This window comes from Schistocerca cancellata, chromosome 3 (assembly GCF_023864275.1).
Source record: "Schistocerca cancellata isolate TAMUIC-IGC-003103 chromosome 3, iqSchCanc2.1, whole genome shotgun sequence".
NCBI lineage: Eukaryota > Metazoa > Arthropoda > Insecta > Orthoptera > Acrididae > Schistocerca > Schistocerca cancellata.
The window spans coordinates 163,593,085-163,608,111 of record NC_064628.1 but is presented as its reverse complement, the minus strand read 5'-3'; the positions used below and the strand labels follow the sequence as shown (position 1 = coordinate 163,608,111).

At 44.5% G+C, this 15,027-nt stretch overlaps 1 protein-coding gene across 1 annotated transcript in view; it reads left to right on the top strand.

The window, feature by feature from the left end:
• LOC126174787 (uncharacterized) overlaps positions 1 to 15,027 on the top strand; it is a 299,993-nt gene that overhangs the window by 138,686 nt on the left and 146,280 nt on the right. Inside the window, exon 5 of the mRNA XM_049921152.1 lies at positions 3,755 to 3,939. Within this exon, the coding sequence (XP_049777109.1) occupies positions 3,755 to 3,939 (185 nt within the window). The remainder of the gene's footprint in view (positions 1 to 3,754; positions 3,940 to 15,027) is intronic.

Sequence of the window (15,027 nt, the reverse complement as noted above, 5' to 3'; positions counted from 1 at the left end):
AATCTCCACAGTCTTCGCACCAGAATGCAAATGCTTGGGGGCTAACTTCCAAACACGAGCTTTCAAACTTTCATTTGTATTTTGTGTGTTTCCTCCCAGGCACCGGTACAATAACTCGTCTTCCGAAAGAAAAAAACTGGTGCGTGAAAAAGGCCGATTCCAGGCTGGTGCATTTTTTTGTTCAACCGCGAATAACAAACATTTCCATTCCGTATTCGGAAAAACCGCTTCAGGGATGTATTCCAAACACGTCTATGGATCCAAAAACGCAATTTTTAAAAAAATCTATTTTTTGAACCAAAAGATAGCAAACCTCCCCTTAATCCCTAAACATCCAGGGAGCAGATTAGTTGATGGTTTTGGATCAATTCGGTACGGAACAGCGATTATGAACTCATGACATGCATCATTTCCCATAGACTTCAAATGTTAATGAATACGATAATTGGTCGGTGCCAGACAAGTGTAGGCATGGACAGAAAGCTCTTCCACAATTATGTTAGTACAGAGATGTAATCGCCATTGTAGAGGCCTGCAATATCAAGTGTGCTTTAGTGTCACTTGACTTTGCAGGAGTTCTCGACAGTGTAAACCACCAATATTACATAAACACCATGCAGTCAATGAGATTTCCAATACTTGTTACAAACCTTTTACGTGAACTTCTAGGTAAAAGTCATACAAGGGCAGTGGTCAATAGTAATCTCAGTAAAAATATCAAAATAAACAGCTCTGTGAGACAGGGTTGTCCGATGTCGATGGCTCTGTTTGCCACTGCCATTGAACTCTTGCTCGTCACACTGACGCAACATTTACGAGGATTATCCATAAATTGGAACAAAATTGTTTGTAACTCGTGTGCAGATAATGTTCGTTTGTTTTCACGAACGATCAAGAAGTAGGGAAAGCTCTAACAGATCATTAATAAACACAAGCTTTCGAACCTGAATACGAGGAAGTCTGAAATTATGTACGAACATAGGACGCCAAGCTAACACCGCTCTCTAAAACGAGATGCTTTGGGCATTGAATACAGAAACAACATGAAGCTCATGGCCGCTGTTAGGTACAGGAATATTCGTGTGAGTATGCTTGCATGTATACAGACACACTAAATTGACGACACACAAAAAGTAGTCTTTGTCACTTTCTGAACAACGTCAAAGGTTAACTTTGTCACACAAGTGCTGCCGATGCCAGAAGAGACAACGAAATGAATTATGTCCACTTTAGGCCACTTTATTACTCGAGGATTTGTATGCCCCGCTATAGTGAACTTAATTCGAATATGCTGTATCTGGTATTTAATCGTCAAGGAGTTGGATGAAGTGTACAAGCCCTTTTCTGTTCGAATGTTGCATTCATTTTACCTTTCTTTTCGTGAACTTGGCAAAAACAGTGGTCAGCTGCATTTCGTAAACTTGACGTAAAAGAAAGTGGTCAAATGCATCAACTGGCAGTTCGTCAGCTTGGGTACGATTCCTGCTGCTACTATAAGTTTTTCATTTTCTTCTATTCCTCACAATTTTAAACTATTAATTATAAATTATAAATATATTTAAGCAGTTAAGTTTGTATACGTGAAATTAATATATTCAATTTACACTGGAGAGCTAAAGAAACTGATACACCTGCCTAGTATCATGTAAGGACTCTGCGAAGACGCATAAGTGGTGGAACACGTGGCATGGACTCGACTAACGTCTGAAGTAGTGCTGGAGAGAACTGACACCATAAATCCTGCACGGCTATCCATAGATCCGTAAGAATACGAGAGGGTGGCGATCTCTTCTGAATAGCACGTTGCAAGGCATCCCAGATATGCTCAATAAAGTTCGTGTCTGGGGAGTTAGGTGGCCAGCGGAAGTGTTTAATCTAAGAAAAGTGTTCCTGGAACCACTCAGTAGCAATTCAGAAAGTGTGGGGTGTCGGGTCGTTACAATGCCCTCAGTGGCATTGTAGCGAGAAGGAAGTACTTCTCTGGTCGCTGTATCACTAACCTGGTGTCTTGCTGCTTCGATAGTCCCTTGTCGCACAGGTTCCATGTAGGTTGTGATCCTGCTGAAGTGGAGTGTTTCGGGATGCCAGTTATTAAATGTCAACAACGTTTTGTACTATACTCGTTTTAATACAGAAAAATACTTTGAAACACACTTCACAGAATTTCCAATATGGCGGCTCTTGACTACGCCGTTATTCAACCCTTTACAACACATTAAGACATTTCTCTCTTTCCATACCGTGATATACAATGCCCACGACGCGTGGCGTTCACTGATAACTAACCGTCAGTTTATATCTCATGTTTAACAGCTGGAATATTTACTCGCGACCGCCCCCGGTTACTCGACCGTGCGTTTTGAGTGGCGCCTCGCTATTCTCTCGCCCTGTCTTCCCGACGGACAAGAGGAACCAAGCAACCTTTCTCCCTCAGCCAATAAGGACACTTCACTCATTTCTTACACACACACACACACACACACACACACACACATATACAGCCAATGGGCGTTCGGATCGCTGTTGCTAGGCGGATCTGACGTGACGTTTGCGGACATTGTGACGGAAGTTTATCTCGGAATATTGTCTCAGATTGTAAGGTCCTACTCCCGAATAGTCATATCTTGTCCCTACTAAGGTTGCATAACATTGCCTCCTATGATATTATCATTTATGCTCCTTGCTGACGCATAATTGTCAGATGTACGTGTAGCCTGGCAGCTACTGAGCATTCCCGAACATAAATGTGCGTAATACTTCGCCTACTTCGCCTAAACACGTGAAGGGAATGCACGTATGCATTACATCATCCTCCTGGAAGTTCGAGAGTCTGTAGGAACGCACAATGCACATGAATGGATGCAGGTGATCAGACAAGATGCTTACTTACATGTCACCGGTCAGAGTCGTATCTAGACGTATCAGGGGACCCACATCACTCCAACTGCACACGCCCCACACCATTACAGAGCTTCCACCAGCTTGCACAGTCCCCAACTGACATGCAGGGGCCATGGATTCATGAGATTGTCTACATACCCGTACACTTCCATCCGCTCGATACGATTTGAAACGAGACTCGTCCGACCAGGCAACATGTTTCCAGTCATCAACAGTCCAATATCGGTGTTGACGGGCCCAAGCGAGGTCGTGTCGTGTAGTCATCAAAGGTACACGAGTGGGCCTTGAGCTCCGAAGTTTCGTTTAATAGTTCGCACGCTGACACTTGTTGTTGATGGCCGAGCATGGAAATCTGCAGTAATTCGCTGAAGGATTGCACTTCTGTCACGTTGAACGATTCTCTTCAGTCGTCGTCGGTCTCGTTCTTGCAGCATCGTTTTCCGGGTGCAGCGGTACAGGAGATTTGATTATTTACCGGATACCTGATATTCACTGTAGTCCCGTGAAATGGCCGTACAGGAAAATCCCGACTTCATCGCTACCTCGGAGATGCTGTTCAAATTCTCTTAAATCTTGATAACCTGCAGCAATAATCGATCTAACAATTGCGCCAAACACTTGTTGTCTTATACAGGGGTTGCAGACCGCAGCGCCGTATCCTGCCTGTTTACATGTCTCTGTATTTGAATACGCATGCCTATACGAGTTTGTTTGGTGGTTCAGCGTAGTTACGATTACTACCCTTGTAAATCAGATGGCTATAAACCCCCACATTGTAGCACTTTTGTAAAATTTTGCACGAGCCACCAGTGGTCACCGCAGTCTGAGTGACGCAGTGTCTGCCTGTGTGCAGCGCGCACGGCGCCCGCGTGTCGGGCGTGGCGGAGGAGTCCCCCGGGCGGCTGGAGTACGAGGTGGCGCTGTACAAGGAGGCGCCGCCGGCGCGCGTCGGCAACCTGAGCGGCGAGCTGCCCGTGGACCAGGCCGTGCCCATCGGCACCAAGCTGCAGCTGCGCGCGCGCATCAACCCAGACTCAGGTGAGAAACTATCCAAACGTTGTATGTCCTTACTAATCTCTTTGTGTGGTGTGCGTACTGCAAGACCTTCGGTAAACACAATATCAAATTATTTGACTTGTCGCTCCAACGAAGTAGGCGAGTGTCAGCAATATGTCTCGTGGTCTTATCGCGGCGTGTTTATCTTCTGCCGTTAGGTTAGACGATAGAAATGCCACTTGCACGCTTAGAGTAGCAGATTGACGGTGACCAAATTTAAACAGAAGTTGATTAATTTTCACACACATTTATGAAAATAATAACAAGCATAGACCTTACTTAACTTGATTCTGGATGCTATTTACAATTGACAATCTGAAGTTCCTTTGGTCTTGGTACGTTAATCTTATTCTCACATATCTCTGATACTTGACAAAGTGTCCATACATTTGTCTTGGTGGCTATGTACAGGAACATGATAATCTTATTAGGCGCAGACTGAAACTTGACTATAGGCTGGTACAGACAAATGCAGACTAATGCAGACTGACTAATCGGAGGTCTGTACTAGAGTCCTGCATGACCGAGTAAACGAGCACAAAATACGAGATGGGGCGAGCACACCCTAACTGGATAGGCTGCCCGCACTAGTTCTAGTGACCGAGCATAGAAGCCGTGACCGAATACGTAGCACGCAACTTCAAACACATTACACGTGTCATTATCCGTGTGAGACTGCAGCCAATACGGTCTTCTCATTTGTGGTGTCTCTCTCTCTCTCTCTCTCTCTGCAATCATGCAGTGCGAGGAAACCAGTGCAGTAAGACGTAAGATTGAAGCCAATGTTTACACATTGAAGAGACGGGAAGATCTAAAAAGCCAAGTACGGAGCATATTTTTGGTGGTTGTAGACGAAAACAGTGCGTCTACTGGATACGTATCGTGCATAAACTGCTCCACATTATTGTGTTTCCAATCGGGAACCACTCTTTTAAAGAAACACAGTTGCAACTAACCTCACAAAGATACAGCTCCTTCAGGAATACCGGCAGTAATAAAAAATAGTATTACAGCAAAGTGTGTTGCAATGTGTGCTAAAGATATGAGACCTTTTAATGCTGTTTGCGGTGAAGGTTTCAGAGAACTAGGCCAAGAATTAATACATCTAGGTGCGCATTATGGAAAAGTTAACGTGGCAGATGTCATGCCACATCCCTCTACTATAAGCGGACATGTCAAAGAACAAGCTGATGCAATACAGTATAATGCCTTCTGTTATTGCCGAAGTTATTAATAAAACATGTGCTGCGATAGTTGATATGTGGACTGATTCGCATAATCAGGTGCACTATTTGACGCTTACATCTCATTACATTAACACAGATTGGTCTCTTCTGATCAATGTTTTATTTACAACAAAATTCCCGGACGTTAGGAAGACGGGAGTAAATATTATAAAAGAAAGTGCTCTATGAATTTAGCTGAGTAACGTACCCGTTCTTGGAAACGTTACTTTTGTATTAAAAGAAAGAGAGAGAGAGAGAGAGAGACAGAAATAGAGAGAGAGAGAGAGAGAGAGAGAGAGAGAGAAGCGTTGGATTTGTACAGCACAGTGCAGCGAGCCGGGGCAAGGCGAGGTGAGACGTCAGCGGCGACCGGTCATGCTCGGTTATCCGCGTGTCCGGAATCCGGACACCAGACATGGGGCGAGTACGTGACCGAGCCGAGTCGTATGGGGCCGGACACGAGCGACTCGGTCCCCCCGTCAACAGGCGAGCCGTGACCGGTCAAACATGGAGCCTTGCAGCACTCTAGTCTGTACATTCGTTATAATACCTCGCGCGTTCAGGTATCACTGCGCGAGTGTGATCCGCGAGGAGAAAAGGTTCTACGTTAGCAGCAATCTCATTGGCTGCGTTACATATTAATACGCGGATCAGCGGAAGCAGAATTTGGTCCGTCTTTATGGCAGCGCCATCTCGTAGAGCGGAGACGGACGAGCGCTGCGCCTGCGCTGTTATGCTTAGCGGGGCGCGCTCTATTGGGAAAGTTGTGTACGCGCCGACTACGCAGAACTACGTACACAACACTTTGCTTCCATCTACTCAGTGCCCGAATTCTGAAATACACTGGTACGCAAAACCTGAGGACGAAAACAACTTCCGCATGATGTGTCGCTCAGCTCCGTGGAACTTGAACCGTACATAGAAAAACTGCTACAGTGTACCGGATAAGGTAACTGAAAGAAGTACACAATGAGACGAAGAGAAATGACACTTTTATTCAAAAACAATAATAACACTGAAGTAGCCGCTAGTTGTGACGGCCCCCTGGACATTATAGAAGTTGGACACGGTTCTTAAAACGGCATCTGGTCACCAGGGACGGCAGTGCAAGCTCTGTAACGTGCTCCTATGCTGGCCACAAGGTTGTACCGGGTTTGTAACACAACGCGTTACGAACCCTCCCAAAACGCCACGACCTCGGACGAGCGTGTGGGAGGCCGCACGAGGCCGGAAACAAAGGATGAGTCGAGAAGTAATTAATGAATATGAAAGCAGGGTAGAGATTCGGGGTCTTTTAATGGTTCAGATGGTTTAAATGGCTCTGACCACTATGCGACGTAACTTCTGAGGTCATCAGTCGCCTAGAACTTAGAACTAATTAAACCTAACTAACCTAAGGACGTCACACACATCCATGCCCGAGGCAGGATTCGAACCTGCGACCGTAGCGGTCGCTCGCCTCCAGACTGAAGCGCCTAGAACCGCACGGCCACCCCGACCGACCGTCTTTTAATCAAAACAAAACGCTGCTGTTTCCACAATTCACCTACCAGTTTTTTTTGGGAGTGTCTACAGATTTCAACCACGGACTAAAGCATCTAAATAAGTACAGAAAGGAAAGAAACGGTAACTCCTTACACAAATAGGAACCGAAATCGCTAAACAGGTTTCGGCTGCCGTTATTTTGACCGAAATTAAAAATTTGTTCAATATTGCCGCGGTCGTTGAAAAGATTCAAGTCTAAACGGAGCATCTTCTTGGTCTTGAGTTACGCACGAATACAGAAAAGGCCGCCGTTCCAACGGACAAGGCCGCGCCAGGTTAGGAAACCTCTGGGACAAAAAGGAAGCGGCAAGTTCTATGGCCCAGTAGGCGCAGCAAGTTCGCACCTGAACTGCCTTTTTCAGCCGTAAGCACACTAATGTGGGGTATCGACCAGCTATAAGAAACCCTGAGCATCGCCGCTCTCGACTATTCTGCAACATCTTCTTGGAAGGACCACCAGCTATCGTCTCCCCAGCGACCGCTTCTTGTCTATAGGCGCGCTCCGTCACGCTACGGTAAGATTTAACTTTAACGATTCGTTACTTCGGGCACAGTCTAGTAGTGACACACGGTTTCGATCGCCGTTCCGGTCATTTGGCGATCGCTGTTTCGTGATACTACGGGAGAGAAGCAGCGCCAGCCATGCGGTAAGGTTGACCGAGTTCTGCCACCCCCTTTTTTGATGCCGAAACCTATTTCTCATCGTTCAGTATTCTCTCCCCGAACTGTTTCCCAGCTCCGCCGGAGGTTCGAGTCCTCCCTCGGGCATGTGTGTGTGTGTTGTTCTTAGCATAAGTTAGTTTAACTCAGTTTAAGTAATATGTAAGTCTAGGGACCGGTGACCTATGCAGTTTGGTTCCTTAGGAATTCACACACATTTAAACATTTGTTCTCCAGCTAAACTTATATATATATATACGACAGAATAAAGTTCAGAAACATCATTAAGAAAAGTAAACTACATGAGATACAATGCGACAAACGAACAGGCATAAAATGGACCGAAGAACGAAAGCAAGATCACAGCCAGAAGATGAAAGAAATATGGGCAACCAAAAAGGCAATCAAGATGAAGCCGAAGACACGAAGCCGACAAGAAGCATGGACAGAGGACCGGAAACAGAAACACAGCGAGCGAATGAGGGAAGTTTGGGCAGCAAGGAAGGCAGCAAAAGGAACTGGCCATGTAGTTTAGTCAAAATGCGCTCTTTAAGGGCAAAACACCAATAATAATAATAATAATAATAATATATATATATATATATATATATATATATATATATATATATATATATATACTCCTGGAAATTGAAATAAGAACACCGTGAATTCATTGTCCCAGGAAGGGGAAACTTTATTGACACATTCCTGGGGTCAGATACATCACATGATCACACTGACAGAACCACAGGCACATAGACACAGGCAACAGAGCATGCACAATGTCGGCACTAGTACAGTGTATATCCACCTTTCGCAGCAATGCAGGCTGCTATTCTCCCATGGAGACGATCGTAGAGATGCTGGATGTAGTCCTGTGGAACGGCTTGCCATGCCATTTCCACCTGGCGCCTCGTTGGACCAGCGTTCGTGCTGGACGTGCAGACCGCGTGAGACGACGCTTCATCCAGTCCCAAACATGCTCAATGGGGGACAGATCCGGAGATCTTGCTGGCCAGGGTAGTTGACTTACACCTTCTAGAGCACGTTGGGTGGCACGGGATACATGCGGACGTGCATTGTCCTGTTGGAACAGCAAGTTCCCTTGCCGGTCTAGGAATGGTAGAACGATGGGTTCGATGACGGTTTGGATGTACCGTGCACTATTCAGTGTCCCCTCGACGATCACCAGTGGTGTACGGCCAGTGTAGTGTAGTGTAGTGTGTGTGTGTGTGTGTGTGTGTGTGTGTGTGTGTGTGTGTGTGTGTCAGTGGAGGCTGATCTCGGTTAAGAGTACCTTGTCCTGTACTAATTTCAGACTTCATCTCCTTGTTTATTTTAAAAATCTTAAATATTTTATTATCGATTGCAATTACTACCGTCTATCCCCAGGGCCCATTCAAATCACTGGCTACATGCAAGTAGTGTCGTAATCCATGCCTTCCCCAAGGTCTAGTGCTGGGGAGAATATTACTATGAGATCCTGACAGCCTATCAATATTTATCTCGCTCGTTAGCTGCGGCAAGCTGTTTTCATTTAGGCTCCCTTGGAAACGAGAACCTTTGGCAGACAGTTTAGGTGTCGCAGCGCAAGTTCTTGTGGTACACCATTCCATTCCTGAGCCAGCGTGGTTGACAACTGCTTCAATACCTCTCTTCAGCGCCTCACACACGTGCTCGATGGGGTTTAAGCCGATGGAACGGCCCGCCAGTTCATTAACCGAATATGCTCTCGTTCCATGAGCTCCGCCTGCGCAGTTCTATGCAGTCGCGCATTGCCATCCACAAAAATCAATTCAGGGTCGAGTGCACCCCTAAAGAGACCACATGGGGAAGAATCTGGTGTCACAATAGCGTTGATCAGTTAGTGTACCGTATTCAAAAAAGTTGGTCGGTACACCCATGTAACGTTGTTCTTCCCCATACAATAGCTCCTGGACCACCGAAACGATCACGTTCGACTGAACCCAAGAACATTACCGACATGATTGCCGAACATGGTCGTCGGAGTGTTATGATGCGGGGTGGCAAAATGTTGCACGGCCTTATTGACCAACAAATCTTTGAACATGATAGACTCACCGGACAACGCTATTGTAACCCCGGACTCCTTCGCCATGTGGGTCTTTTCCGAGTTGTGCTTGACCATGACTTTCATTTTTATGGATGACAATACGCACCCCGCATCGAACTGCGCGGTTGGAGAAGCACTCGAAGAGCAAACTCGGTGAATGGGCTGGCATGCTCATTCACCCGATATAGATCGCGTCGAGCACGTGTTGGAGGCTGTCGGCAGACGTATTACAGCAAGTCCACGTGCTTCAAAGCCCATCCAACAGTTGCCAACCGCCCGTTGGAAGAATGGAACGCCCTACCACAAGAACTGCTTACCAAACTTATGGCCAGCATGGGACCGCGTTGCCGAGCACGCACTGTCGTCCATGGCGATCACCCACCCTACTGAGAACCATTTTCTGCCTTTTACAGTGTCCAGGTGAGTAACATCAATCGCGGTGAGTTCAGTGTAGTAATTCTCTTTCAATAAAGATGTCATTCCTGTTCCTCTCATTCCGTACTTCTTTCAGTTTTCTTCTATACTGTTCTGTACCAGTTCTTTCTACTTACGGTCCAAGTTTCATCGAGTTATGTTACTTAGAGGTGACACATGAGGCGAAAGTTACTTTTCGGATTTACGTTCTGCGCACTAGTGTATTATAAAAATGTCTTTTTAAGACTACCCGAAACGTATCACCACATAACAGCAATGAAATGGATATCATTAGAACAAGATCTAAGTATAAATGTTCATAAAACGTTCTCCGGTTATCAGCCGAATAGTGGTGTCGACTTGTCACAATGTTTCTCCGAGTTTCCTAGTCGCTATCTTCAGGCACCTGAAGACGACGAGCAGGAAACTCGAGAAACGTTGTGACAAGCCGACACTTCGACTCTTCGAAAACTCAATGGAACGCCTTTGCAATACATTAGAACGTCGACATCTCTCCAGACCGAAGCGTCCAACATCACTAGCTTCTCTGGTTTCAGCTCATGAGGAAGAATGGGCTGGCATTCCTCCACAGACATTCAAAAATCTCATTCAAAGTGTTTCCAACAGAGTTCAAGCTGTCATAAAAGCGAACGGTTCACACACCGCCTATCGTTGTCCATTACCAAGTACCCAGTGTAGTGCTCAAACTTCCCCTTAGGAAATTAAGAATGACAATGCTGGAAAAACTCTTACGTTATTTTATACAGAAACAGCTGAGTAAAACTCAACGTACTCAGACAGTTTTCTCTTTACTTATTCTGATCATCACTAAACTGACACACAATATTTTAGCGCAACGCAATCTGACTTTCAATAATACCTACAAAAGAATAGCCCTGACTAACAATAACTTATACCTTTCGTGAATCACTTACCTCACAAAAATCTTTGTTACTCGAACTACTGCAATACAACGAGCGCCAATACTGCCAGCTTAATAAAACATTCTAACTACTGAAGGCATTAACTATTGATAGGCATAGTTATCAAATGAAAGATTTTGATAGAGAACAAAGAATGTATTTACCTTAATAGCGTTCAAAAGTCATTATATATATATATATATATATATATATATATATATATATATATATATAATTTTGTGGCATCCAATTAAACAAATTTCACGTCCAGATCGTCCGCTGATAGAAACCTCTCAAAACTCTGGCATCTCTCCCGCCACATCTCCACCACTGCTAGCGGCTCACCTCCATCTGCCCAACGCTACGCGCTGTTCACATCCAACTGCCCAACGCTACACTAGCGAATATTCCAACAATAAGTCCAACCAGCCACAGACTGCACACAGCGCAGTCAGCGATTTTCGTACAGAGCGCTACGTGGCGTTACCAGCATAAAAACCTAAACACCCTACTTACAAAGCCTGTGCCAATTTCAACAAATTTGGCACATACATGACCTACTCATCATCATCATTTAAGACTGATTATGCCTTTCAGCGTTCAGTCTGGAGCATAGCCCCCCTTATACAGTTCCTCCATGATCCCCTATTCAGTGCTAACATTGGTGCCTCTTCTGGTGTTAAACCTATTACTTCAAAATCATTCTTAACCGAATCCAGGTACCTTCTCCTCGGTCTGCCCCGACTCCTCCTACCCTCTACTGCTGAATCCGTGAGTCTCTTGGGTAACCTTGCTTCTCCCATGCGTGTAACATGACCCCACCATCTAAGCCTGTTCGCCCTGACTGCTACATCTATAGAGTTCATTCCCAGTTTTTCTTTGATTTCCTCATTGTGGACACCCTCCTGCCATTGTTCCCATCTACTAGTACCTGCAATCATCCTAGCTACTTTCATATCCGTAACCTCAACCTTGTTGATAAGGTAATCTGAATCCACCCAGCTTTCGCTCCCATACAACAAAGTTGGTCGAAAGATTGAACGGTGCACAGATAACTTAGTCTTAGTACTGACTTCCTTCTTGCAGAAGAGAGTAGATCGTAGCTGAGCGCTCACTGCATTAGCTTTGCTACACCTCGCTTCCAGTTCTTTCACTATGTTGCCATCCTGTGAGAATATGCATCCTAAGTACTTGAAACCGTCCACCTGTTCTAACTTTGTTCCTCCTATTTGGCACTCAATCCGTTTATATTTATTTCCCACTGACATTACTTTCGTTTTGGAGATGCTAATCTTCATACCATAGTCCTCACATTTCTGATCTAGCTCTGAAATATTACTTTGCAAACTTTCAATCGAATCTGCCATCGCAACTAAGTCATCCGCATATGCAAGACTGCTTATTTTGTGTTCACATATCTTAATCTCACCCAGCCAGTCTATTGTTTTCAACATATGATCCATAAATAATATGAACAATAGTGGAGACAGGTTGCAGCCTTGTCTTACCCCTGAAACTACTCTGAACCATGAACTCAATTTACCGTCAACTCTAACTGCTGCCTGACTATCCATGTAAAGACCTTTAATTGCTTGCAAAAGTTTGCCTCCTATTCCATAATCTTGTAGAACAGACAATAACTTCCTCCTAGGAACCCGGTCATATGCCTTTTCTAGATCTATAAAGCATAGATACAATTCCCTGTACCTACTACCAAGAAAAATATGCTACGGAGTAATACACTGCTATCACATTTATGAATGGGATTCCACATTAAATAATCGGGAACGTTTTATACCAGCGTCCTATATGTAGTTTTTGGGATCAAATGTTGGTTGGTGACAGTCCAGGTAACATTTCAGTCCTCAGGGTGGGATAGCGTTAGGAGGGAGCGATATTTAAAGCATAAGTTTGAATGCTTGGAGCAAATTCAACCGAACTTGGCCCACAGATTACTTGCTGCATAACATAAAAAATACAGTGAGTGAAAGGCAACAATAGCAGCGGTGTTTGTTGGAGTCTGATGGGAAAGTGGCGACATGGATGCTCAACGCTGAAAAGTCTGGAGTAGTTTCAAGCAGACTTGATACTAACATGACAATCTAATTGGGGGAAAAATTAGAGAAATGGGTGAAAGGGAGAGGGAAGGGTTAAAATAATCAGAGACAAACGACATTTGTACCGAATATATAAGTTTCGATGTTGCTAGGCTAAAAGGCGACAGGTGCGATGACATTTCACCCCTAAGGCGGAATAGGGAGTGAGTGACGTAAAACTTCTCGAAAATGACGAATGTTAGTGTCGTATCCATAGCATTCGGGGTTGGTAGACTGAATGATAACATTTATTCCATTGCGTCTGCCGCCCAGTTTGATAATTCGTCTCAAACATCCTCCATTCTCTGTGGTGTTCTTTCGTTTCGATGCAGGGAGAGCAGAGGGTTTTCGATACGAATTATCAGACTGTGTGACAGACGCATTACAGGCGCCTTCCTTGATGGAACGAGAGCTACAGTAAGTACGGCATTTGATTCATGAAGCACTCCTAACAGGTACCTGAAGATGAGACAATGTTGTCTTAAACTCGACTGTACAGACATGAGATAAACATAAAAAAATGAAAAATATAGCTGTAAGGAAATTAACTTTCACTGTAATAAATAAATAACAGCTAAAAGATAGCAACGAAAAGCAAGAAAATTAAATAGACATATCACTTATTATCTGAAAAATATGAGGGAGAAACATCAGAAAATGCGTGATATTAGTGTCATATAGAAAGGCATTCAGGCTCGTTTCTGACTGGCGACGGTTGCTATGTTATTCTACCAGACTGCAGAGGTAGGGATGGGAATGCGTTAAGATAAAAATAAGTGACCGACAACGTCCATAATCACTATAATGTGTACAAATATTGGACGCAACCGTAGTGACCACAGTCTGGTTATGTTGCATAGTTGAGCGGCAGAATGCTAAATGGTTTGACTGTTGTTATGTACTTAATCTGTGGTACAAAATTCAGTTCATTCCCACGTATCCTTCTCGATACTGTTATTTTCACAGTCGTTAGTGATCATCGACGTATTCGTCTGTGGTGTTCTTTCGTTTCGATGCAGGGAGAGCAGAGGGTTTTCGATACGAATTATCAGACTGTGTAACAGACGCATTACAGGCGCCTTCCTTGATGGAACGAGAGCTACAGTAAGTATGGCATTTGATTCATGAAGCGCTCCTAACAGGTACCTGAAGATGAGACAATGTTGTCTTAAACTCGACTGTACAGACATGAGATAAACACAAAAAATGAAAAATATAGCTGTAAGGAAATTAACTTTCATTGTAATAAATAAATAACAGCTAAAAGATAGCAACGAAAAGCAAGAAAATTAAATATACATATCACTTATTATCTGAAAAATATGAGGGAGAAACATCAGAAAATGAGTGATATTAGTGTCATATAGAAAGGCATTCAGGCTCGTTTCTGACTGGCGACGGTTGCTATGTTATTCTACCAGACTGCAGAGGTATGGATGGGAATGCGTTAAGATAAAAATAAGTGACCGACAACGTCCATAATCACTATAATGTGTACAAATATTGGACGCAACCGTAGTGACCACAGTCTGGTTATGTTGCATAGTTGAGCGGCAGAATGCTAAATGGTTTGACTGTTGTTATGTACTTAATCTGCGGTACAAAATTCAGTTCATTCCCACGTATCCTTCTCGATACTGTTATTTTCACAGTCGTTAGTGGTCATCGACGTATTCGTTGATAATACGAGGGTTGTGCAGAAAGTAAGTTTCGACCGGTCGCGAAATGGACACCACAGTGGAAACCCGATGAAGCTTTGCACAGATGTGTTGAGTAGTGTCTCTGGTATGACTTTCGATCGCATCAAGACGCTCTTTACAGTTGTGAGCGAGTAAAGGTGCTTAGAACAACGATGCCTCCCGCCAAGTAGGAGGGCCCGCTGAGAGGCTTCGCCTTACTGAATGCAGCCCACCTAACACAACTGCCCTGCACTTCCTTCTTAATGGCAATTCTCAGTCGCACTCTGCAGGGGCAGTGAAGACGCTCCTGCAGCCTTTTCGATGGGATGTGTTCGATCACCCACAACAGAGCACTAATTGGCTCGTCCTGTTCACATGAGACGCTGGATGCGAAGATAACACTTGGGCGCAGGCTACGCGCTATAGACCAGGGTAGAGAAGTATCGGAAAGTA